This window comes from Protopterus annectens, chromosome 5.part1, assembly GCF_019279795.1.
Source record: "Protopterus annectens isolate FY-2018-M chromosome 5.part1, PAN1.0, whole genome shotgun sequence".
Lineage (NCBI taxonomy): Eukaryota > Metazoa > Chordata > Ceratodontiformes > Protopteridae > Protopterus > Protopterus annectens.
Genome location: NC_056736.1, coordinates 664,495,668 through 664,508,844, shown reverse-complemented (window position 1 = coordinate 664,508,844; position 13,177 = coordinate 664,495,668). Strand labels below are relative to the sequence as shown.

The 13,177-nt window shown below is 42.7% G+C and overlaps 1 protein-coding gene across 1 annotated transcript in view; it reads right to left on the bottom strand.

Annotated features, from left to right (window-relative positions):
• Positions 1 to 13,177, bottom strand: part of LOC122803252 (ubiquitin carboxyl-terminal hydrolase 12-like) — a gene marked incomplete at its 3' end in the record, with an annotated part of 535,227 nt that overhangs the window by 521,927 nt on the left and 123 nt on the right. The window contains 1 exon segment of the mRNA XM_044072845.1: positions 12,588 to 12,801. Within this exon segment, the coding sequence (XP_043928780.1) occupies positions 12,588 to 12,801 (214 nt within the window).

The following is a 13,177-nucleotide window of genomic DNA, read 5'->3' as shown; positions in this document are numbered from 1 at the left end:
ACTCATCTGGAAAGGAATGTGTAAGTGAGCATCTTTAAACCCAGAGTTATCAACAGAACATTTGGCTCCAGAACAGACAATAAAGTTGGGGGGGGGGGTACTTTAAAATGAGGGACCCTCAAAAAAGATGCAGAGTCTGGACAGACCTAAAATCAGCCTCCAGTCCTCTCTTTTCTTGGGGACTAGAAAGTCTTAAATAATATCATTTTCCCCATTAACAGGTGAGGAGGCACTTCTGCTGCTCCTAAGAAAAGGCTTGAAATAACAGAGGGCATAAGATGTTACTAATCTTTGAAAAGGTGGGAAATGCCTGAAAGGGTTGGTTTGGAATGGCAATGAAGCTTGCAATCTCTCATGGTGTTCCTATAACAGAAGGCAAAGAGAAAGTTTGCCAGCAATTCTGGGGGAGGGGGTAGATGGCCAGGGTGAGAAAGAGGAACAGTAAGTGGGACTACTCATTCACTCCAATGAAGTACAGGAAGATTCAACTGTAACTTCCAATGGGCGGAGCCTAAGCCTTTTGACAGAATCAAATTATGTCCTCAGGTTTCACCCAAATGTCCACATCTGTGGAACCACAGGGGTTATGAAAGGCAAACTGTTCAGCACAAACTATTTTTATAGTGGCAGTATTCTTTAGGTTCTATGTCTTAAACTGGATTTTATAAGTCACAGTAACTATTACATTTGTAATATTTTGTAAACATAGAATATCTCAGCAACCACTCAAGTTACACACACACTGCCTGCAGCATTTTATTCATCTAGCTGAGAGCTTTCATATGAGGCTAAGGAGTTTGTCTGTGTTACTTGGTTGTTGAGACATTTAGAAAAATGTGAAAATTTATCATTAGGAACATAATTATGAGAAGGAACTAATTTAGCCCCCATCAAGTCAACAGAAGTAACAGCAAGAATAACAACAGGATTTTATCACAATCCTAATGTGTCTGAGAAGAAATAGCCTTAAATGGCAGGGTTGCAGATGTATAAACTTTATTACCCTTTCTGTTAAAGGCTCTATTTTTTCATTAGGAACAGAATTATGAGAAGGAACTAATTTAGCCCCCATCAAGTCAACAAAAGTAAAAGCAGGAACAACAGAATTTTATAGCAATCCTAACTAGTCAGGTGTTTTAGGATTTGGTGGATGGGACTCTGGAATTAGAAAAACAGCTAAAATAGGCATCTTCCAAGGCTCCAAGAACTGGAGGAATAGCCAGAGGCTTGAGAGCATCAATACAGAGAGGGTCAAAGTATCTTTTTTTGACTGTCGGCTACTGTTCTCTCTTCCCATTTAAAGATGGTTTCATCTTAAACAGTGTCATCAAAAGAAATTTCTTCATTTGTGAAGTTAAAGAAAACCACACATTCCACATCTGATTTCTGATTAGTGGGAAAAGGAATCTGAAAAGCACAGTCTAAACCCTTCTCAACAGAAGAGGGATCAATTTTTTAATAGTAAAAGAAAAATCAATTTGTCCAAGCTATAAGATATCAACCCTAGAGCTGAACCACACCAGTCTTCCTGAGCATTTTAAGGAAGAGATTTCCCAGAAGAAATATATCTAGGAGTAAGAGGAGGGGAAATGCGTTTCATTTTCCTCTGTCCTAATCATCAAACAGCAAAACTGAAGAATCAGATGTATGGTCAGTAGTAATGGATACGACTAAATCCCTGGACATAATTGGCCTCCAAATCAGCCACGCTTTATCCTGTAACAGAATGCCATGGTAACACACCAGAATACAAAAGATTAGCCATCTTTCATCTGCACAGTTTGAAGTCTATACAGTATACAGATGTTAGAGAGAAAAAAAAAGAAAGAAGAAAAAGTTGTGTGTACGTAAATGTATGATGTAGATGTTTTGTATGTATTCACTTGTTGCAGTCATCACACTTGGGTTATCTGCCTGCAGGTGACCCTCAGTCAGCCTGAATACCAGAGTCTTGGGATTTCTGCGTCAGATGCTGTCACCTCTTCCATGACGTCAGGTCGTCAGGGGTATAAAACATGCAGCCGATGCCATTACATCAGTTTTTCTTGCCCCAAATGTCAGCAACCCCCAGACCCAGACTTTGGAATCCGGCCGACCGGAGGGCTGCCTGACGACAGGACAACCCATTTGTAAGGACTGCAGATGCGTCCTTGAAGGACATCAGGACGCTATTAAATGGTGTTGAACACCTCCAGTAAAAAGTAAATACCCCTGTCATAAAAGATGGTCATAAAGAGGATAGGTGGAAAGGAGAGAAAAAGCCAGGGGGGTTGGAGGGAGGGAAACCAGGACTGCAACAGTGAATGCACTCGAACATCTACATTTATGGTAAGTGTACACAACTGTACTATGTTCTTCGTGTTTCACTGTTGCAGTCATCACACTTGGGTTGATTCCCAAAGCTGAGGAAGGGTGGAGGCAGTCACGAAGTGTTAGGACTGGCTAGCAGGCCTTGTAAGACTGCTGTAGCAAATCCAGCTCTGGATTTAGAAAAAATAGTTAAGTGGTAATGCTTGGTGAAGGTGTGTACAGAACTCCATTTTGCAGCTTCCAGGATATCCCTGGTAGGGACTCTCCTGAGAAATGCTGCAGAGGTTGAGGTAGCCCTAGTGGAATGAGTTCTGATCCCCTATTGGGTAGGTTTACCATGGTGCTTGTAGCAGAAATGGATGCTAATCCATAGTCCCACCAGGGGCTCCAATATTCTAGACCTGGTCATTACCAACATGGGAAATCAATGCTCCATACCTATGGTCACCCCCTCGTTAGTCAGGTCTGACCATAAGCTAATCACCCCCTTAACATCATCCCACCCCACCCCCAGTAAAGAAACCACCATAAAAACTTCTCCAAAGCCAACTTCATGCTACTCAAGTCAGAAGTGACAAACTTCATGACACCCATGGCAGGCCGGGAACTGAAAGTTCAACTGCTGAATCCCTACACTAAGCACTGCACAAGCACATCCACATGCTGCATGAACATCCCCCCATCCCAAAAATGCTCAAATGCAAAAAAAAAAAAAGCCAATTGGGTGGTCCTCCCCATAAACAAACTTTACAACAAAAAGAAAAGAAACTTTTTGCAGAAAAGAAAATCCAGGGATAAAAAAACTCTTACTAGCCTCAGTAAGAAACTGAGATGCCTCATAAAATCCTCCAAAAGCTAGTTACGAAAATAAAATAGCCAAAGATTCCAAAGACAACCACAAAGCATTCTATAACTATGTCAAGAATCTAAATGGCAATGCTCAGATCTGCTCTGAGCTAAAACAGAATGGCATTAAATATACTGATCCGGCGATATTTATAATATCCTATCAGATCAGATTCAGTGCCAACTTCACCCCTCTCCCCCCACCCCTAAATGGCCCACCCCAGAAGATTGCCCCCAAAAATAATAATAACCACCACACAGGTACAAAAACTCTCTAAAGCCAAGAATACAGCATCCATGGGACCAGATGACATCCCAGGCTGTGTACTACATGAACTACAATATGAACTGGCCCGCCCCCACTAAGTGTCACCTCCTCACTTGCCTCCTCAGGTGTTTCGTGCCTGCTGAGCAGGCTAGGATTATCCCAATCCACAGGGGGAGGGACCTTGGATCCCGGCTACAACTCCCCATCCATCTGACAAGCCTTTATCTCTGCAAGGCCATGGGCGTATTATCGTGGAACTTATAAACAAAGACATTGGCAACCTTCAAACACTGGACCCCACCCAGTTTGGGTTTGTGAAGGGCGATCTTGTCTCCTGAACCTGATTGACTTCTTTGAATCAGTCTCCAGAGCCATGGACAAGGGTAAGGTGGTCCACACAGCCTATCTAGACCTTGCCAAGGCCTTTGACACCATCCCCTCTGGAATCATAAATAAACTAAATACTAAGTTGGGCATTCCCTATGTCACCCAATGGGTTGGGTGGGCTTCTTACTGACTTACTGACACCCACACTGTAAACTGCTTCGCTCCAATCCCAGCTCCAGACAAGGACAAGTGAGGTCTCTCAGGGGGGTCAGTCCTAGCTTTGTTTGGCATCTACTTCTCTGAAGTAGTACAGGTCAACACTAAGGGACTCTGGCTAACAAAGTTTGCAGATGACTGCAAACTGGGAGCCATTACTGAATCCCAAATGATGTGGATACTCTACAAAACAGAAACAGATGCTTGGTGCCAGAGCCATGGGCTCAAGCTCAATGCCAAGAAATGTACTTATCCCCTTTGGGAAAAACATGTATCCATGAATTACCATATAGGTGGCAGTACACTAAACACAGAAAGTGTGATAAGAGACTTAGGGACACAGGTGGACAGTGGTCTCACCTTGATAAACACATAACCACATAACAGTCAGGAAATCCCTTTATGTGGCACACCTCTCATCACGAAGGGCTTTTCATCCAGAAAAATTATAGAATCTTCCCCCCATTTGGTATGTACCCTCTAAGACATCTGCAACAACTGGAAAGGCCTCAGAAATACCTCACTAAAAGAACAAAAGGCCAGCAGATGCCCTCGAATTACCTTGTAAAAACCGCAGCTATACTCTGTACTGATATACGTCCTACTCATCTCTGCTCTGCTTACAATACAAGGCCATGTCAAAACCAGAGCTGTTGGACATGCTACACTTAAAGAAATCCCCCAATCCTCAGCAGCTACGCTCCAGGGATCTAAACCTTGTCATCACAATAAACAAAACATGCTGGAGGGAGAGGTTCCTTCCCAGAGACTCCCCAGACTCTGGAATAGATGCCCATACATGTCAAGCAGAGTGCCCTCTTGGGACCTCTTCAAGAGAACCTTTGACTATGGATGGGAGAGAAAAGAAATCACCCCAGGGATCACGTCCAGTCGCCCCTAGACAGGAGGGGTCCAAGTAAATAATGTGGAAGAGAAAAGCCAGGGAATTGTTATGGCTAGGCTTGTATAGGCCCTAGGGCTGATGGCCTAGTACCAACCTATGAACCTATGAACCTATGCAGTGTGCTATCCATTTGGAAATGGTTTGCTTTGAAATGGCCTTGCCCTCTGCCCCTGTAGCAAAGCTGACTAGAAGCTGGTTAGATTTTCTGAAAGGTTTAGTCCTGTCAAGGTAGAACCTGAGCTGTCTGTGCACATCCAAGGAGTGCAGAATCCTTTCCCCTTTATTCTGAGGATTAGGGAAAAACATTGGCAAATGGATGGATTGGTTTAAAGCCACACTGGATACCACCTTGGGCATAAAGGATAGGTTAGTCCTGAGGGAAATCCTGTCAGTATGGAAAATAATGAAGGGTTCCACAGCCATTAGTGCCTGTAATTCAGACACTCTTCTTGCTGAAGTGATGGCTAGAAGTAAGGCTGTTTTCCAAGAGAGGAATTTTAACTCTGCTGAAGCAGCAGGTTCAAAAGGGGGAAGCGTGAGCTTCTCCAGTACAAGGTTAAGGTCCCAGGCCGGGGTGGGAGCTCTCCTAGAGGGCCTTAAATTGTTAGCTCCTCTCAGGAACTGTTTGATGAGAGGGTGAGAAAAGAGATGTGGTTCAGTATTATAATGAGCTGAGATGGCAGAGGCATGAATCGTAATGGATGAGAAGGATAGGCCTCTGTGGAGGCAGCTCTGCTAGGTAATCAAGGATTTGAGGTAAGGAGGGCAACTGCTGTGTCCTTTCCTTGAGACTGACTCCAAGAACAATATCTTTTCCACTTTTTAGCATAGGATTTCCTAGTACTAGGCCTTCTGGCCTCAAGGATGACATACAGCACCTGTTTGCTGAGGGCTGCTGATGGTGTATTCAGGGGATAAGCCAGGCTGCAAAGTTTAGGGTTTGCAGCTGTGGATGCAAAATCTGTCCCTCCTGCTGAGACAGCAGGGAAGGTGTCTGATGTAGGTGCCAGGGTCAAACTGCTGTCAGACTGTGTAGGAGTGGATACCAGTGCTGGCTTGGCCAGTCTGGGGCAATAAGGTCTGTCCTTGGCCTGTCCTGTTTGATCTTGAGTAGTACTTTTGAGAGGAGGGGCAGAGGAGGAAAGGCATAAATTGAGAGGTTTTCCCATGTAAAGGATAGGGCATCCACCTTCCAGGCTCTGCTGAGGGTTCCTGGTGCAAAATTTGCTCAATTGGTGGTTTTGGGGGGAGGCAAAGAGGTCCACCTCTGGTGTCCCCCACCTCTGGATTAAAAGTTTGAATGAGTTGTGTTCCAGTTTCCACTCATGTGGGTCCAGTAGACTTCTGCTTAAGTTGTCTGCCATTGAGTTTTGTTTGCCTGGCAGGAACTAAGCTTGCAGGTGCACTTGGTTACTCAAGGCTGTGTTCCACAGGGCCTTGGCTAACCTGCAGAGCGGGTAGGAATGAGTTCCCCCCTGCTTGTTTATGTAACCACATAACTGTGGTGTTGTCCGTCTATCAGGAGCTGTCCTGGCAAGATAAGTTATTTGAAGGCTGTCAGAGCATTCTGTACAGCTAACATCTCTTTTTGATTGATATGCAGGGGAATTTGTCCTGGGCTCCATTTGCCTTGAATGCATTTGCCTGCCATGTGAGCCCCCCATGCATAGTCTGATGCATCTGTTGTCAGCATTTGGGCAGCAAGGGGTTGAGTGAAAGGAAGTCCCTTGTTGTGGTTGCACACCTCTGCCCACCAAAGGAACTCTGCCCTTAGACAAGGTATGATGGGAATCACTGTTTCCAGGTCCTGAGAATGTTGACACCAGAGATTTTTCAAGTACCACTGAAGTTTCCTCATATGCAGTCTTGCATATGGAATTAGCAGAATGCATGAGGCCATGAACCATAGGGCTTGCAGTTATTTTCCTTGCAGATAGCTGGGTTTTGGTGGGGTTGGGAGGGTGGCCAAATGGTTAAGGTGTTTGCGTTACAAACTCAAGGTGCAGGGTTTGAGTCTCACAAGGGAAAATTGGCTAGGCTTAAAATGGCTCGCAAGGGCAGTTAGCCTTGTACTAACCTATGACCATACTATGAACAATATTTGAAGGAGTTTGTCAAACAGACCTGCTTTTCTGGAGTGAAGAATGCCATCTGGGAAGTCGTGTTCAAGTTTGCTCCCAGGAATACAACTTTTTGACTTGGCACCAGTTGTGATTTCTTTTTGTTGATGGTGTACCCCAGTGAAGTTAGGAGTCTTTATAAATGCCAGGTGCTGAAGTAGCAATTCCTGTCAGCCTGAATCAGGCAATCGTCCAAACATGGGTAAATTTGACTATTTCTTTGCCTACGGTATGCAATGGCTAGAGCCAGGCACTTTGTGAATACTCTGGGCGCAGTAGATAAGCCAAAGGGGAGTGCAGGGGGCAGAACATTGTAATAAAAAACATGGAAGGTTACCTTTAAAATTTAAAAAGTTACTATTTTAGACCAAATTAATTCTAAATATATTAGTGAGAACTGGATGAAGTATCTTTTAAGGAAGAAGGAATCTATTATAATTCTTAAATATAATACAGTGCAATCCATAGGACTGAACAGGGAATGCAACTGGAAATGTTTTATTTAGTGAGGTAATAATTTATGTGTTTGATAGTTAAAAGTAGGAATTTAGCATATTAATTAATGAAATTAATAAGTGTTTTTATATGAGTATGTAATTGCGCGGTGGTACAGCGGTAGCGTTGTTGCCTCACAGCAAGAGGTTCTCCTGTTCGATTCTCGGCTGGAGTGCCTTCTGTTTGGAGTCTGCATGTCCTCCCCACGGTCGAGTGGCCTCTGAAAGACATGCGTGAATGGGCGTGCCTTCGCTGAAGGTTGGGCATCAGGCTGGCAACTCAGCACCATAAAAATCGACTGCCAATCATTAGCGGACTGGAGTTCTGCTGTGGCGACCCCTAACCGGGAAAAGCCGAAAAGACAAAACATGTAATTGATTAATTAATGCTTATAATAAAAAAGTGCATGTTATGTGTAGCTTAGTTACTCTGTAAAGGCTATCTGACCAAGGTGCTACGAGGTTACAGTGTTGCTGTTTTCATTTTCATGTTACAAAAAGTTGCTATTTTAGCTACATTTGAACTGTATCAATTTTGTTGCTGTTTTTATTGGATTTTGTATCAAGTTTGCTGCTGCTTATTCAGACTTGGATTTGCTGAATAAACGTATTCAACTAAAGAAACCTGGAGAAGTGGAATTACTGGGATATAGTGGTTCATTTTTTAACACCATTTTTGTTTAATTAGTTCCATAATATGTTGCTGGTACTTCAACATGTGAAACTGGCAATTCAAAGTCCCGATGGCAAAAGTTGCAGAGGTATATACCTTCTTACCCCATCTGTCTAAAGCTCTAGAATCCCTGCCTGAAGGGGTAGGGTTTTTGGCTGGTGTAGCCTTAATGCCTTTAAGTCCCTGGGAAATGGTCTCTGGATCCACAGTAGGATTCTTAAACAGAAATTTGTGAGAGTCAGGTACTCTATAGTACCTGTCAGGTTTTCTAGGGGCTGGTGGTAAAGTGTCAGGAGTAAGACTGGATTCCATGAAGACATCATCTACAATATCCAGGACAGTGGGTACAGCTAGAGGCCTGTGCTGAGACAAATCTAAAAATTCTCTGAGTCTCTTTCTGGACTGAGGACAGTCCTGGCATTCCCAGTGGAAATGCTCTCTTAAAGTATGTAAGGTTTCACCAAAAGAAAAATCCTCTGGAGGGGAGGCAGAGGGAATGGAATCCTCTGCATCTGAATCCTTAAAGGTCGATAAGGGTATTTCCTGGTAATCAGAAAGATCAGAGTCAGACTCCTGGTCTGTAGAATCCGAAGAAAATTCAATTCTTTGTCTTTTAGCAGGGGAAGGCTGACTTCCCCTAATTAGAGTAATAAGGTCTTCAGCCATTCTAAGCATTTGTTTTTGTGGCATGGGAGCTTCAGCATGTGCTTTGGTCATCAGTTTTCGAGGCGTAGTGTGAACTCTGGGTCTGAGAAACTCGGTGGTTTTAGCCAAAAACAAAGTTGTCAGTTTAATCCAAACATCAGTAGGTCCGAATACACCCTCAGAAGCCAGTGTCTGCACAGCAGCTCCGGACCCATTGAAGGTAGAGACATCTGCAGGTTCCATAGTTGAAGAAGCATCTCGTGGCATACCGGACTCCAAATGGGTCTCAGCAGAGGCCTGCGAATCTATAGAAGCAGGTATCAGGGGCTGCGAATGCACCTCACTGAGTACCGGCAGACTGGCGACTAGCGTAATGGAAGAGTCATCTGCAGTTTTGGACCTATGCGGTCTGTCTCTGTCTTTATTCTTACGTTTTTCAGAAGCTCGGTAGTCGGATGGCTTATCGAAGCCATTTCGGAATACACAGAATGAGAGCAAAAGAATTTAGCGACAAAGACAGCCCGACGATGAATAGTTTGGGCGTGAAACAAGGCACAAAACCGTCAGCGAGGGATGTCGTGGTCTGGGCTTAAACAGGTGACGCAGTAAAAATGAAAATCTCTGTGAGGTATTTGCTTTCCACAGGCAAGACAATTGTTAACTTTTTCTGACATCGGTTAGAGCAAGAAGAAAGGATCCCCAACAGGGTACTTATCTTTAGAAAACTTCAGGTTTGATACTCAAAAAATGAAAATTTCAGGTAGCGGCCAACCAGCACTTGCGAACGGCTTCTGCTTCGGGCTCCTCCATGGTAAGAAAAACTGATGTAATGTCATCGGCTTGCATGTTTTATACCCCTGACGACCTGACGTCATGGAAGAGGCAACAGCATCTGACGCAGAAATCCCAAGACTCTGGTATTCGGGCCGACTGAGGGCTACCTGCAGGCAGATAACCCAAGTGTGATGACTGCAACAGTGAAACACGAAGAACATCTGGGTAGCTCGGTATCCAAACATTAATAGGCCTGGATAAGAAGCACCTGTCAGTAATACTAAGAGAACCACAAATTTTAAGGGGGACCAAAAACAAATCAAAGCAATTCACAGAGGAGAAGTTAACAGTTAGTCAAAAACCTTCTGTAAAGTCGATGAACACTACATTGATAAATCTGTACATACAGGGTGCAGCAAGTTACTTTTCATACAGCCATAAGACTATTATATCAAAGTCTGACCCCATACTGATCAGGGACAGCGTGTGGTAGTGGGAAGCAGTTAAGGCAGTGAGCAGTTTTAAATTAAGCCATTCTAGGAATTTTGAGAGATGGAATATAGAAGAAATGGGGAAATCATTTAAGAAAATACCTACCCACACAGAGTTCTCAAGAAAGATTACACTGAAGCAACAGACAAAAAAAAAAAATCTGAAAAATGAGACCTATTTAAACAAAGGGCAGAAAGTAGCACCCAGAACAGGTGTGTATTTTCAATACATCTGGTACGAGGCTATAAAATAGAATTACCAAAAAGTATTAACCTACACAGGCATTTCATAAGTGCAAAGTAACAGAGAACGCAAAACTTGCAGAATTTTCAACTATACTTCCATGAACTTGGGTTCCATTATCAATCCAGCTATCAGAGAGTCAACTGGAGGAGAAGACACCTAGTCACAAGTCTTCTTCAGGGAGAAGGAAGTGGGTAAAAGGGAATACAACAAAGAATGCTGGCGCAGGCCAAGAACTTTTTCCTCAGATCTCAAGGACTGGAAGACAAGCAGAAATGACTTGGACTGCAGGCATGGGAATGTGAGTATACACCCACCAACTAGTGCCTCTGCATGAGCACAACCCTGAAGTACAACAAAATGTCTTAGAAAATGCAGTATGACAGTGATTGCTTGCTATTCCTTACCATGTCTCTTTCTCTCACATGATTATATCTGAAGCCAAATGTTTCTCTCTTCTGGGGACATGCATAAAGGTAAAGCACTTTATGAATAGCAAGCAATCCAGTTAAGAAAACAAATTTGAGTCTAGGAGTGGCAGAAGACTTAGAAAAAATAAGCCAAGAGTAAAATAAGCTGAGTTTGGTTGTAATGCACTAAAAGTGAGAGAGGGGAAGTTCAGCACATCAGTATATTTCATATCTGGCAAAACAATTTTACTCTCCATCACAAATATAGCTAAAAATCCTCAAGATATGAAAACAGATGACTTAGTATATATAAAACAGGGATTACACAACTGTGGTAACCCTTGTAATGACAGCAGTGTATTATGCACATTCAAGTTCTCATTAATTGCATATGCTTTTTGGAAAACTTTCCATTCAGATTTACTTAAGACTCTTAGAAATACAGACCTGGAGAGCAAAGATTGCAACAAACTGAGTGACTGGCTTTTGTTGCATGCCATTTTACGGAATGACTAGTACAAACAAGCTAGCCACTGTCTTTAACACTTCAGTATAAGAGTACGGCATAAAGCCAATCTTGTTTTCCCTTCCGGCAGCTATTAGCTGTCACCAACTTTTCTCATCCTTCACCAGTTCTATCAAACCCACCTTAGCCACCTTCTGCAAGGCTTAACTCACACCCAATTCGAGCCAGTGAGGAGATGAAGGATGTGATGAAGCACACTACTACTACTGCTGCTGTTGATGTGGTGCGTGTTCTAACTCCAGCCCTCTCACGACACCTTGCCAGCTCTGCAATCATTGTCCGCAGGAGGTGCATATGCCCTTCTGGGCATGTGCAATCTCTCAACTAATACTCATGCTGCTGGAGCTAGTTGTTTCATATACTGCATATAGCAGATAACCTAGTCTGCTGCCATGCTTCCTCCCTGAGGATGTTTGAGCTGACACTGGCTGCTCACTCCTATCCTCCTCCTCCTGTAGCACCTCCAGTTCCAATGTTATTAACTCAACATGGGTCATCTGGGACACAGGTAAGGACTTTATCCCTTTGCACCACTGGGCCTCTACAAAAAAGCAACCTTAATTATTAAACAATGTAATGAGGTGCATTGTGCCTAATTTTCTTTTTACTCAAGCTCTGCAGCTGCATTTACTTACCCTAATGCAACTCTCAGACAGCGTTTTAATTCATAATTTTATTTTTATGCAAGACATGGAGCCGTACAGCAAAAGGTAAATGATTTTAAAGTGCCCCCCTCAGACACACACACACACACACACACACACACACACACACACACACACACACACACACACACACACACACACACACACACACACACAAAATATGGCATCATTAGCATGTTTATCTGTGATTTTGCATTTGAGATTCTTCTGAATTTCAAACAGCTCAAGAATTCAGCAGGGAAATTGGTCACTTTGTAAACAGAACCATACAAATTTCCTAGATCAGCTCAATAAATGGCCTCTGTTTGTAGTCTTGTGACCTTTCAAAGAAACAGTTACGCAGCTTACAGAAAAGGTATTGCATGGAATCAAGTTATTTTATCCTTAAAGAAAAAAAAATAAACCAATATGCCTACAGTATGAAATGACACAGCAGCTGAACTCCTGGAAGCACCATTTCTGGGGAAAAATCAGTTGCATTTCGATTAAGCCACTTCTTAATATGTACCTTTTTTTTCTTCTTCTTACAAATGAAAATTTTACTTACAACATTTTTGTCAAATCTGCTGCACAAAATAGAAAAGGCAGTATCCATTTCTATTAATGCTAATCTCCTAACCAGTAGAAGTATGCTACAACATAAACAGGAAATAAAATGTAAAACCATGTATTACCATTTTCTTTTCGAAGCCGTGTTATAAACTTTTTTGGTGGTATTACTCCAACTTTCTTTTTCTGTGTAGCTATACTGTGGAACAAATCAGCCAAACAAGTCAGCAAGTTCTCTTTCTTTCTTGGCTGACTCTTGTAAGCCAGCACTTTTTCTCGAAAAGGACGACAAAAATAAAGTGCTTGTAGGACTGAGTTGCAGTAGCAAGTATTTCCAAACTATAAACAAAAGAAATGAGAAAGAAAATGTATTAAACCAGAAACTGCAAATATCCTAACTTCATATGCCAGACTTCAAAGTTTTTGCTTGCTACAATCTGCAAATAAATTACTTTACAACACTTGATTTAGCAAAAAGCTGGCACCCTTGTACTAACTTTCTGAAATCAGTAACAAATGCTTTGAATGGGGGGGGGGGGGGGATTACATACATCCACTTCAGACATGCATCTCACTAGTGAAATGAGTTAGTTAATTTCACAAACTGTTTTCCCGCACCAAATACATGTGTCAAAATGAATGCTAGAAATGCAGGCCCCCGATTCCAACTCTTAAGTCCAGATGCAATGCTAATTTTAAACAGGATGCTTTCTCC